The sequence below is a fragment of the Carcharhinus amblyrhynchos genome, chromosome 3, assembly GCF_965287045.1.
Source record: "Carcharhinus amblyrhynchos chromosome 3, sCarAmb.v2.hapA, whole genome shotgun sequence".
NCBI classification, from domain to species: Eukaryota; Metazoa; Chordata; class Chondrichthyes; order Carcharhiniformes; family Carcharhinidae; genus Carcharhinus; species Carcharhinus amblyrhynchos.
This window is the reverse complement of record NC_137326.1, coordinates 123,525,030-123,538,398: the sequence shown is the minus strand read 5'-3', so window position 1 is coordinate 123,538,398 and position 13,369 is coordinate 123,525,030. Positions and strand designations below refer to the sequence as shown.

At 39.8% G+C, this 13,369-nt stretch overlaps 1 protein-coding gene across 2 annotated transcripts in view; it reads right to left on the bottom strand.

Moving 5' to 3' along the window:
- Positions 1–13,369, bottom strand: part of u2surp (U2 snRNP-associated SURP domain containing) — a 78,179-nt gene that overhangs the window by 25,566 nt on the left and 39,244 nt on the right. The window contains exons 10-12 of one of the 2 annotated variants that reach the window (XM_080185955.1): positions 8,422–8,587; positions 6,677–6,885; positions 4,276–4,319 (exon numbers count right to left, since the gene is read on the bottom strand). In XM_080185955.1, the coding sequence (XP_080042081.1) occupies positions 4,276–4,319; positions 6,677–6,885; positions 8,422–8,587 (419 nt within the window). Of the gene's footprint in view, positions 1–4,275; positions 4,320–6,676; positions 6,886–8,421; positions 8,588–13,369 lie in introns of those variants that run through there. The other variant, XM_080185956.1, reaches the window with a different exon arrangement.

Sequence of the window (13,369 nt, the reverse complement as noted above, 5' to 3'; positions counted from 1 at the left end):
GGAAACATCAGCTCTTTTCTCTCCTTACAGATGCTACCAGACCTGCTGCGATTTTCTCTCGTTTCATAGTAAAGCTTAGTTTGCCGTAAACGAAAAAAAAAGTAATAAAAACTGCGACGGGGTTGGCAAAGCTATGTCCAGCCTCTGCTGAACAGACACAGTACACATGCTGATTGAGCCCTTATCTGCTGTTAGCTGGGTGGCTTCTGACAACTTTTCAATCCAAAATTGGGGAGGCCCATGAGTAAGTCGAAGGGAAATTCAACTTCGACCCCTTTTTAACAAAAAACCTAGAGTGATACCAAGTAAGTATATTTTTTCTATTGACCCTCAAAAAATCATCACATCCTATCAATTTATAGGCCGCATAAATATTATTTCTAAAAGTTAAGAACAATTTACTTTTTAATCTACTTAGGTGGTATAACTATTAGGTGAGCAGCAAAACAGTCAGAAATTCAATAATCAGGTGAACCTACTCAGGACACTGAAAATTGAGAAAAAGCAAATAATACCAAACTTTTGCAACACAACAAGTTATAAAATTGGTTCATTCCAAAAAAATCAAAATAGCACCTGCACAGGCCAATATGCTAAATGTAAAGAACCTGCTTCTTTACTGGTTAAACTAAATTCTCACCTCAGTCAAAATATCACATCCTTCGCCCTCTTAACATACATCACACAGGAGCCCATCTTAATTATTTAAGTGTTCTTCATTAGTTCCTAATAGTTTTAGTCCTTATTTCCTCCCCTGCACCCTATACAACATTCCCTAGCTGAGATGTTTAGAGAATCTACTCCTAGCTATCAATATTAGCCATCACTTTGTAAGCATCTTACGATTGTTGAGCCTTGATGGGATTTTTCCACTAATTTTCTGTCTTGCATACAAAGTCTGCAGATTGCACTCACTATCATTTCCTCTCCCATCATCAGTAAGATTTGGGATTTACCATATGGAGTAAAAGTGAAAATCCACGTTGCATCACCATGAGGGTCCTATTATATCACAAGGCACACAGAAAATAATGGTTGGGGGTGGTGAGGGGGGGTGGATTAAGTTAAGAAGGTTAAGCACTTCTAACAAAGTACATATCCTTCAGCTATCTTCTCCTTTAGTTTTAGAAACTGTTCCACTACATAAAAACAAAGAACTGGTGCTTTGATGGGATTAAACCAGTAAGCCTTCCCTTTCTGCATACTAAACTGGCTTCCCATCCTTGGGAATTGCCAAAATGAGGGAGCATACTGAAATTATCCAATATGCAACAGGAATTTAATTCTGGTTTCTCCATAATAGTTGCAAATTGCATTTGATCCAGGCATCTAAACTTATACCTACTATTTACACCTGCTGGTTTACATTTAAGCAGCACTACCTTTATTGAAAAGCCTTCTCTGAAAAGTAGAGCGACAGATAAAACCTAAATTCTACATATAATAAATCTACCATAAGAAGTTGAGGATTTTCGTACTAAAACCATAACTGTGCAATGACAGTTTCAGTCCACATCAATTAGTTTCAGATTTTTTTTTTAAAAAGGAAAGTTTCCAGGAACACAGGTACATACATACATGCCATTTGATAAGATCATCGTTGATCTGGTTGTGGTTTCAATTTGACCCTTCTATCTGCCCTCCATAACTGTTGATTCCCATGTCTATTAAAAAGCTATCTACCGCAGCCTTAAATAAATTCAATGACCCTTCCTATGATCCTCAAAGAAAAAAGCCTCCTCTTAAAAATAAGAGACCCCATTAATCTTAAAATGTGTCCCCTAGTTCTTGTCTCCCCCAGAAGAGGAAACATTCTCTCTGTATCCACCCTATAAAGTCCTCTCACAATCTTGTATGTTCCAATAAGACCATCTCTCATTCTTCGAAACTCCAAAAGATACAGGCCCAATCTCTCCTCATAAGACAACTCACTTCATCCCAGGAATCAGTCAAGTGAATCTTCTCTGCATTGTTTCTATTTCTCAAATAAGACCAAAATTGTACACAAGTATATTTCTCTTAACATAAATGTTTAATACAGTTTTGACTGGATCTTTTTGTTGGGAATGAGAAGTTCCGTTGGCAGTGAAGGGAGGGGATAAATTGCAGTATCTCAGAAACCAAGTATTTGTCCAAACTCATTCCAAATACACCATTGCAAGTTGACTTAGTGAAACATGAAAGTGTCTATGAACGACCATGCTGCTCTGAAAAGTAGTCAAGATAAAAGAAACATTCATCAAACCATTTTTATTCATTGATGTTTGCTTAATACTTGTAGATCATTATCCAATTTTTGTTGGCCATGAACACATCAAATCTACGTTGTATATAATTTGGATACTTGGAAGACAGCATCATTTTTAAAATGAAACAGAAGTGCGTGGTTAGTATTGTAATCAGGTGAGAAACATCCAGTAGCCTCAATATATTTCTCAAGTTAGTAATTTTTGGGACAGGAAATTACTATTAGGGAGTGGGAACAAGGGCATGTGTGGAGAGTTCAGCATTCTCCTCCATTCTTAAAAGGCCTACAATGGAATGAAAACTACAATTTAATTTAAAAAGATGGCAGCAGGATCATAAAATGTGATAAATATTAGGGATCATATGATAGAAAGATTTCCTGATGCAACAAGATCCTTTCATATAGTAAGCTGTAAAAGGTACATTGTGCAGATTTTGTTTTCCTGAAACTGAAATCCTAACTGTGGCAGCCAACAAATAAAGGATTTTTATAAAAACGATTCAACTAGAGTCAATGAAGCTGATCGTACCAATGACTCTTCAAAATCTGAATACTTTCCCAATCCATTCCATGGTGCTTTGTTCAGGTCCCTCGCTGCAACACGCAGTTCAGCTTGCGCTGTTCACCACGGCCAAGGTCAAACGTCATGAAGAGTTTATTTAAAAGATCAGTGCCCATCACATGGTCAAATTCCGGTGATGGTCTTCACTAAGAATTTAGATGAATGTATATTGCAAGGCAAAGTTCTGATTCAGTTGAGCAAGGGAACTCTACTACAGGTTCCTCAGCATTACCTTTGTACATCTTTGCCCCCAAACAGGCCAAACCATATATACAAGCCAAAAACATATTGCTTATTCCATAGTTGAAAACAATCCCATACTTTAAACCCAATTAACCAAAGAATATGACAGCAACCAGTTACGTTGGATAGACCTAATTTCTCACTTATCAGTCTAACCTACCTTTGATCAAGTCATACAATAGACTAATTGCCATTAAACTGAATTTAGAAATACTTTTAAATTGCCAATGGCTACAATGTAATTTAACAATTTTACCAAAGGTGTTTAAAAAGCAACATGTAGTTGAAAAAATATCAGTTCCAAAAAGCTATCAACATCTGTCTGCTAAATGAAATTACAAGATTAATATGGTAATATGGTTAAATAGGAGAAATCAACAAATCCTGCCTCACTGCACACGAATACACCACATTAACCACATCTGTTTCAATTTTAACTTAAGGTATTCTGACTAAACAGATACTCCCGATCAGCTGGTACTTATAAAGGTACAATCAATTGGAATACCTCAACTATATGTTAAACAAACTATTGTGCAACAAACTGACTAAAGTTACTTTGTAATTATTGACAAGTGATTTTTACCAGCAGCATGCAAGTATCTTGAAGAAAATATAGATTTAAGAACAATTTCACGATTAAACATTCAAAACTTCAGGCTAACTGCTCCCAACTGAAATTCAACCCACCCAAATACAACTACCATCATTAACATTAATTACAGACTGTGTACAAGGAACCCCAATCCATTTGGCACTACTGTAAAACAAATGCTCTATTTTTATAATACGATTTAAGTGTATGACACCACTCAATTTCACACCTTCACTGCTTCATATTAAAACAGAGCATAAGTAATATTTAAAAAGGCCAGTGTTATCACTAAACAATTTGATGTGGCTAATTTGGCATAAGCTTGCAAAACTGTAACTAACAAAAAAAACCCCGAATTTTGTACATATATCCAATAGCTTGGGGCACGTATTGAACATTCCAATTTAACATTATGAAAAACTAGCAGACTGAGAAAATCTAACACAAAATTCTCATGTTCATGAAACCTGTACACAGCTACTAAACAGTGTAGCCCAAACATTCAAGGGAACCATTGCTCAGCTATCCAGAAACTTAGCCCAAAGCCCATGACTCATGAGAGAAGTCAATTTAAAGGGACACTGTCCACTATCAGCAGCAATGAAAAATGAATGAAGAAACGTGTACCTTTCTGTTGGGATAACCACTTTGACTATGGCGTGCGACAGAGTCTGTATATGAAGTCACATCAGATAATAAAGATAGGATATATGAGTATTGGCAACTTAAGCAGCAAGTACACAAAAATATAAATACATATGCATTTTAAAAACCTTCAAGAAGCCAACATTTATACTGTTATAAATGACTCTTTACCAAATTAAAAGGTATAAGCATGTATTTAATTCAACTGAAATGTGCTAATATAAAAAAGCAGGGATAGAAATAACTAGATATTTGTCTTGACTATGGCAATGGAATTAGAGCTAGGACAAACCTTAAAACTAGAAACTTTTTTTTAAAACATAGGAACCTTTCCTGGTACTTTTAAGGGTAGCTTACATTTTACAATCTATCAAAGGAATATTAAATGGTGAGGTACACTTAGTTATTTTGATGGAGAAAAGGCATGTCACATGCATCTGTACCATGTTGATAAGTGAACATAAGAGTGCTCGACTTGGAAGTGGTAGGATACATGTAATTTAACTTGACATCAAGAAGCATGCAACCCACTCACTCAAGGCTTAGAGGTTATATCTTCTTGATAAGTTATGTTCTACATATTCCATTTCTCTCTTTCTCCCTCTCTCCTCTTCCTCACCACCCCTTAAAAGTGGTACAATGTGGCATTACCATTTATGTAAAAAAATCTAATTTATTTAAATGAAGCTCATGCATAGGCCAACCCTAATGTATAGAAAACCTCAAGTGCCCAATTGATAATTTTATATGTTGTCCCAGACCTAATGCACAAAGCAAGTCTAAAGACAAATACATCCAAACAGCTATTCAAAACACTAAAAAAACTACAAAGTCAACAGGGAAAAACTTTGGGAAGCTAACAGTCAACTGTCTCCAATGCTGTTTGATATTTAGATATTGAATTTATATAGGAATGAAACATTTAAATTTAAATGTATTAATTCAATGTTAAAATATATCTTCCCAACACATGCTTGGAATTGGGTACAACCTGTTTATTAATAACTTGTGAAAAATAACTACTACAATTAAGAAGTCTTAGACCTTGCAGAGAGGCATAAATGAGTTAGGAAAAAGTACAAGAGAAATTCCACCTGCACAAATTGCAGTAACTAAACTACCCTCCCCCACCAACTATTCTACCAATTGCCGCCTTTTTTGCTATGAAGAGCTTACATTGGAGCTTTGCTTCTTGTCTAACAACCTGTACAGAACCTTCCCCACAAAAGGCAGACAAGCATTATTTTTGAAGCTAACCCATCATTGCACTGAAAGGGTTTCAACCAACGGCTACTGAATAGAAACTACGTTCAATGTCTGCACTCCAGGTTAAGATAAAGGAATAATCACACTGTAGTAGCATGTTCTGCTTGGAAGAGCTGAATTTAGAAAAAAGCGTGAGATCAGGTTTGCACATAAAGTTACAAAACTAGCACAATTATGGAGTGAGAGTCAACGGCTTTTTCAACAAAAATGGCTAGCTGGTGAAGCTGAACCTCTGCCAGATATTTAGAAGCAGAAGTGGAGGGATGTGGGGAGAAGAATATGAAAATGAAGGAAATAAGTCTCAACTTATAAAAGCTACAAAGCCTTGTGTCTCATGGGAAGGCTTAAGACAAAAAAAATTATATGGCAAGTGTTTAAATAATTGCACGCCCTCCCCACTCCCACAACTAAATGGAGGATAGATGTCAATCTTGGAAAACACTACTTAAAAAAGATACATTCTGCAGGTACTAAGAAGGCTTCAAAATCACTCAAGAAAGTTGTGGCTTATGGGGCTAGAGGTTTCCTCAGCTTCTTTTATTGAGGGTGTGGGCAGAATCCACAATAGGGTAAAATTGTATATGGTCTGAGGACAAAACGAGCTTGATGAGTTGAATGGTCTTTTTTCATTCCCTGATTTAAGTTCTTATATTCTCTTATTTTGCAGTTTGAATAAATATTTTAAGTGTTGTATTAATGCATGTTTCTTTCCATACCTTTCATTGGGCAAGGGAGAAGTTTAAAAATGGAAATGAAGTCCCCTGAAGCTAAGACTTATCAGAAATATATTTACATCAGTTTACAGGTTTCAGCTGTTATTACCTAACTGTGATAACCACTCTCCCACTTTAAATGCTTTTGCAGCAATTGATGCTACATTTGGTTTAGATATCAAAAATATAAAAAGTTGATTTCTATCCCTGAAGAAATGTGAGCAAATATATGTTAACTAATACAGAAGGCAAATCTAACAAAAACCTATCATACTGCACAATTCTCCATTAAGATTGTTTTTGTTCTTTTAAAAATTCTATGCTAAAACCTCAATATACAAATGCACAGTTCAATTGCAACGATTAATATACCAAAGTGTCCTTGCCCAGGCTTTTTAAATTACCTTTTCAAAATCATCTTGGTTTTTCGGTGGCATCACTGGAGTTGTGGGGTTCTTTAGCCTCTCTCGTGGTTGGGCATTGAAAGGTAACCCAGATGGGGGTGGTGGTAGGGTCAACTCCATCATGGCAGGTGGAATATAAATTGGGTGAGGAGGAATGGGCACAGCTTTACCCCAGCCCAACTTCATTTCAAATTCCATAATTATTTTCCCTAAAAGAGATCAAACTTTGTGAATTGGAGTACAAATGTGCTTTACAATTAGAATTGCATAACATTTATTTCAATTGAAGGTGTGTCTAACCCATTAATAGATTAATTTTTAGATGTCTTTCTCTCCTACCCTTGTAGTCGCTCCCTTTATCTACAGTTGAAGAATGAGGTTGTTTTTGTAATTCCATCAACGCTCTAAAACCAGTTCTTACAAAGTAAAATATATTTATCTCCTCCTTTTGATTAAGCAGCCAGTCTACGATCGCTGAACATTTTACAACAATTTGTACTTTACACCAAGAGTAATGCTCCATTCTAGGCGACCTCAGGCATCTGGAACTACCACAGCATTGTGGGTTATAGTGGAGCAGTCCAGCATTTTGGAGGAATGGCACATCCATGCGTCGGAACTAGCAAAACCACTGTACAATTCAATTGTTTGAAATAGCTTGAAACCTGATTACACATTTCAAATGCACTTTTTGGAACCACCATTTACATCGTTTTAACCTCTGTCTCTTCTTTTTCTTTCACTTCCGTCTCTTCCTCATGTGTCCCTCACACTAGTTGTAGAATCAATACAGCGCAGAAAGAAGCCATTCGGCTGATGGAGTCTGCACCAACCATAATCCCACTCAGGCCCTATTCCCGTAATCTCATATTTACCCTGCTAATCCCCCTGACACTAGGATCAACTTAGCATAACCAATCAACCTAACCCGCACATCTTTGGATTGTGGGAGGAAACCGGAGCACCCGAAGGAAACTCGGGAAAAAGTGCAAACTCCACACAGCGACAGAAGGCTGGAATTGAACCTGAGTCCCTGGCACTGTGAGCCAGTAGTGCGAACCACTATGCCGTCCTTTACTCTTGCAGTACATTTCTATATTTTCCCTGCCTGTCAGTTTTTACTTCTATTTCTTGGTAATCTCTGCAATCAGCACATCTGGAATATAATGGCATCATTAACTGCAATGCTGCAGGTACTCAGACTTTAGAGTTCAAGCTTTCAACACCATTAGTCTTCATTTCTTGACCTTACAATACCTGTGTGAGCTTCTATTCCAGTTGGATTGCTTCAAGATAGGCTGGGAAAGCCCTAACAGAAACATCTCTTGCTTCCCATCCAGAGCGCAATGAATGAGGATAACACCATTAATGAAAACAGTCAACTTCAGAACAACCAACTGATGGAAACAGTTGTTCTTTTGTCCGATAACAGTATTTTCAAATATGGGTAATAGTCCAGCGACATTACAGATTATAACACTAACAAATCCACCCAAGAGTTTGGGTCAAATTGAGCATAACACAAAGCAGGAGCAACACCATAGCAGGACGGACAACAATGCATTCCAATTCAGCAAAAAGTCTAAGCTTTACCATAAGGTTAGGGAAGCGAGACAGGCAGACAGAGATGCCTAATCCAGTTAGTGTATAGGTTACAATTTTCCATCACTTCATCTTGATATCAAGTATTATTTTTACACATTTTTTCTTTGACAAGACAGTAAAATTCACATCTAATATCTCACCATTTAGATTTTTCAAAGCTCTTTCAGCATCTCTCCTGTTCATGTAAGCTACAAATCCACAATTTCTTTCTCTGGCTCTCTCTTCTTCTGTCCTGGGCCACATAATCTTAACACTAGCCAAGGGGCCAAAACGTCCAAACTCCTGACACAGCATTTCTTCATTCATCTGTACATCAGCATGAAACATTTTGTGTTAACCAACTAGATCTAATGATTAGATAAAACCATTTGCTACAAAGCAACAAAATTACTTCTGAGTACCATAAATACTTTGCAACAATTTTAAACATTTCAGGTTCATGTTCTCTGCGAATACAATTGATGTGTCATGCTAGAAATGATAAGTGACTTCAAATGAATTGAGGTTTAGTCAACTTAAAAGGTTTAAAGATACCAAAGCTTTTTTTTTAAAAAAACAATTTAGTGTTCCTGCAATTATTTTGGCATTACTTGTTTTAATATGTACTGCCTTTTTTCTACATAGAGGCATGTATTGTATCCTGGTAAACTTATGTACATTTGTGCTGTATAGGCCAAATTTTATTAGATTTTTATTTAAGGCAAGGTTTTTATACCAGCACGGTCAAAATTAATTCCCTGTCTTGAGAAGGTCATGGTAAGCGGTTTTCTAAATAATCGATAACCATTTCAAGAAGAACTTAAAACAATCATACTGCTGAAGGTCTGGAATCACCAGTAGGCCAGACCTTTATGACAATACAGTAATTACATGGCCATTACTGAAACCAGCCTTTTATTCTGGATTCATTTAATGCACTGAATTCAATATCCTCAACAACTATGGTGGAATTAAAACTCTCATCTCCTGATCATTACTCCAAGACTCTGGATAATTGGTCCAGTAATATAACCACTGTGCTCCCACCTCTAGCAGCATAGGCTGATTAGTTCAATAGTAAATTCTCTTTAAAGATTAGTCATCTACATGTTAGTCGTGACAACTGTCTGCATTCTTAGAAAAAACTCCAGCTGAAGGTAGGCATTCACCTGGAGGGAACAACGGAATATTAAAAAAATACCTCAAGTAGCTGTCTCCAGATTACCTGTGGTGTGGGGTACGAAAAAGCTCAGCAGAGGCAAAACAAAACAGTTAATTTCTCTTAAAATAAAAAGTGACAAATTAACAATTTTGTTAAAAGGTAATTGCAGGAGGGCGATAAAGTATGTCCGACAGCAATGCTCGTGGATAAAAAGGGTTCCAAATATTTGGGACCATAGCATCTCATAAGAACATAAGAAATAGGAGCAGGAGTAGGCCATCTAGCCCTTCGAGCCTGCCCCGTCATTCAATAAGATCATGGCTGATCTGTCGTGGCTCAGTTCCACATTCCCGCCCTCTCCCCATAACCCTTAATCCCCTCTCTTATCAAAAACCCATCAACCTGCGTCTTAAAAATATTTAGCGAGGCAGCCTTCACCACTTCAACGGGCAGAGAATTCCAGAGATTCACCACCCTTTGAGTGAAGAAGTTCCTCCTCAACTCCGTTCTAAACCGCCCCCCCTTTATCTTGAGGCTGTGCCTCCTAGTCCTACTGTCCTTTCTGAGCGGGAAGAGTCTCTCCACCTCTATCCTATCCATCCCATTCATCATCTTATATGTCTCAGTGAGATCTCTCCTCATTCTTCTAAACTCTAACGAGTACAAGCCCAGTTTATTCAGCCTCTCCTCATAGCTCAACCCCCTCAACTCCAGCATCAGCCGAGTAAACCTCCTCTGCACTCCCTCCAAGGCCAAAATATCCTTGCATAAGTACGGCAACCAAAACTGCACACACTACTCCAGCTGCGGCCTCACCAATGCCCTATACAGCCGCAGCAAGACCTCCCTACTTTTATATTCAATCCCCCTCGCTATGAAGGCCAGCATCCCATTAGCCTTCCTGACCACCTGCTGCACCTGCAAGCTGGGTTTTTGTGACTCATGCACAAGGACCCCGAGGTCCCTCTGCACCGTCGCCTGCTGCAGTTTTTCACCACGTAAGTAATAATCCTTCCTACCATTATTCCTACCAAAGTGGACCACCTCGCACTTGCCAACATTAAATTCCATTTGCCATTTCCTGGCCCATTCGCCTAGCCTATCTAGATCCTTCTGTAGACTCTCCACACCCTCTGCGCAATTTGCCGTTCCACCAATCTTGGTGTCATCAGCAAATTTTGACACCATACACTCGGTTCCCTCCTCCAGATCATCTATATAAATGGTAAACAGCTGAGGCCCCAGCACCGACCCCTGGGGCACTCCACTAGTCACCAACCGCCAATCTGAATAGCACCCATTGACCCCCACTCTCTGCCTCCTATTTGACAACCAATCCTCTATCCATGCTAACACCCTACCCCCAACTCCATGTCCCCTGACCTTCTGCAATAACCTCTTGTGAGGTACCTTGTCGAACGCCTTCTGAAAATCAAGACAGACCACATCCACCGGCTCTCCTCTATCCACCGCCCTAGATACATCCTCATAGAACTCCAGTAAATTTGTCAGACACGACTTCCCCTTAATGAAACCGTGCTGCGTCTGCTCTATCAATCAATTCCCCTCAAGATGCCTCGCTATTTCCTCCTTGATGACGGATTCTAACATTTTACCTACAACAGACGTTAAACTAACCGGCCTATAATTCCCCGCCTTTTGCCTGGCACCCTTCTTAAACAACGGCGTAACATTAGCCGTTTTCCAATCATCCGGCACTTCCCCGGAATCCAGCGACATTTGGAAAATAACCACCAAGGCATCCACTATCACCTCTGCCATTTCTTTCAGAACCCTCGGATGCATTCCATCTGGTCCTGGGGACTTGTCCACAATCAGTCCCTCCAGTCTGTCGAGCACCGCCTCTCTAGTAACAATAATGTCATTGAGACCCTCCAGTCCTACCACCTTTCCATCTCTAACACCCGGCAAATTATTCACGTCCTCCTCCGTGAAGACCGAAACAGAAAAGTTATTCATACCTCTGGTCACACTGCTATGCTATTCATTTATCACATTGATAAGGATGTTGAACAATGACTGGATGCATCATTTTGGACCACTGTATTCCAAACACTACTCCAATGAAGCGTACCAACTTTGGCATTCTATACCAGGGTCTCACATTAGTGGCTGGTGGGATGAAATCATCATGGGCCATTCCCACTGAAGTAGCTTGTGAATTGTACTGTAGACTTGAAAACTGTACATATGGCTGCTTGCTGGCTGTGATACCCTATGCTGTATAAATCAAAACAACCTCTCCCACTCTGATTCTGTTTTTACATTGAATTGTTTATCTTCCTTTTTCTTTCCTCCAAGTCCACTCCTTCTGTATTAATCTCTGACTTCCTGCCCTTCCCTCCTTCAACTTTTTGTATTTTATATTCACTCCACGCTTGCTTTTCTTTGAACAAAGAAGATTACAGCACAGGAACAGGCCCTTCAGCTCTCCAAGCTTGCACTGACCATGCTGCCCGACTTAACTAAAACCTCCTACCCTTCCAGGGACCATATCCCTCTATTCCCATCTATTCATGTATTTGTCCAGATGCCCCTTAAAACTCACTACCGTATCCGCTTCTACAACCTCCCCTGGCAACAAGTTCCAGGCACCTACTACTGTGTAAAAATCTGACTCATACATAAGAACATAAGAAATAGGAGCAGGAGTAGGCCATCTAGCCCTTCGAGCCTGCCCTGCCATTCAATAAGATCATGGCTGATCTGAAATGGCTCAGTTCCACTTTCCCGCTTTCTCCCCATAACCCTTAATCCCCTTGCTTACCAAAAACCTATCTACCCGTGTCTTAAATATATTTAGCGAGGTAGCCTCCACCACTTCAACGGACAGAGAATTCCAGAGATTCACCACCCTTTGAGTGAAGAAGTTCCTCCTCAACTCCGTTTTAAACTGCCCCCTCCCTTATCTTGAGGCTGTGCCCTCTAGTCCTGCTGTCCTTCCTGAGCAGGAAGAACCTCTCAACCTCTACCCTATCCATCCCTTTCATCATCTTATACATCTCTATAAGATCCCCCCTCATCCTTCTAAACTCCAACGAGTACAAGCCCAGCCTATTCAGCCTCTCTTCATAGTTCAACCCCCTCAACTCCGGTATCAGCCTAGTGAACCTCCTCTGCACTCCCTCCAAGGCCAAAATATCCTTGCGCAAGTGCGGCGACCAAAACTGCACACAGTACTCCAGCTGCAACCTCACCAGTGTCCTGTACAGTTGCAGCAAGACCTCACTACTTTTATATTCAATCCCCCTCGCTATGAAGGCCAGCATCCCATTTGCCTTCTTGGTCACCTGCTGCACCTACAGGCTGGGTTTTTGCGACTCATACACAAGGACCCCCAGGTCCCTCTGCGCCGTAGCATACTGCAGCTTTTTGCCCTTTAAATAGTAGTCCCTCCTACTATTATTCCCACCAAAGTGAATAACCTCACACTTGCCAACATTGTATTCCATCTGCCAGGTCCTCGCCCACTCGCTCAGCCTATCTAGATCCCTCTGCAGACTTTCCACACTGTCTGCACAATTTGCTTTTCCACTTACCTTTGTGTCATCAGCAAATTTCAACACCGTACACTCAGCCCCCTCCTCCAGATCATCTATATAAATGGTAAATAGCTGAGGCCCCAGCACCGATCCCTGGGGCACTCCACTAGTCACCAACTGCCAATCCAAATAGCACCCATTGACACCTACTCTCTGCCTCCTATTAGACAGCCAATCCTCTATCCACGCTAACAGCTTACCCCCAACTCCATGCCCCCTAACCTTCTATAACAACCTTTTGTGCGGCACCTTATCAAACACCTTCTGAAAATCGAGAAACACCACATCCACCGTTTCCCCTCCGTCCACTGCACTAGTCACATCCTCATAGGATTCCAATAAATTCGTCAGACACGACTTCCCCTTAACGAATCCGCGCTGCGT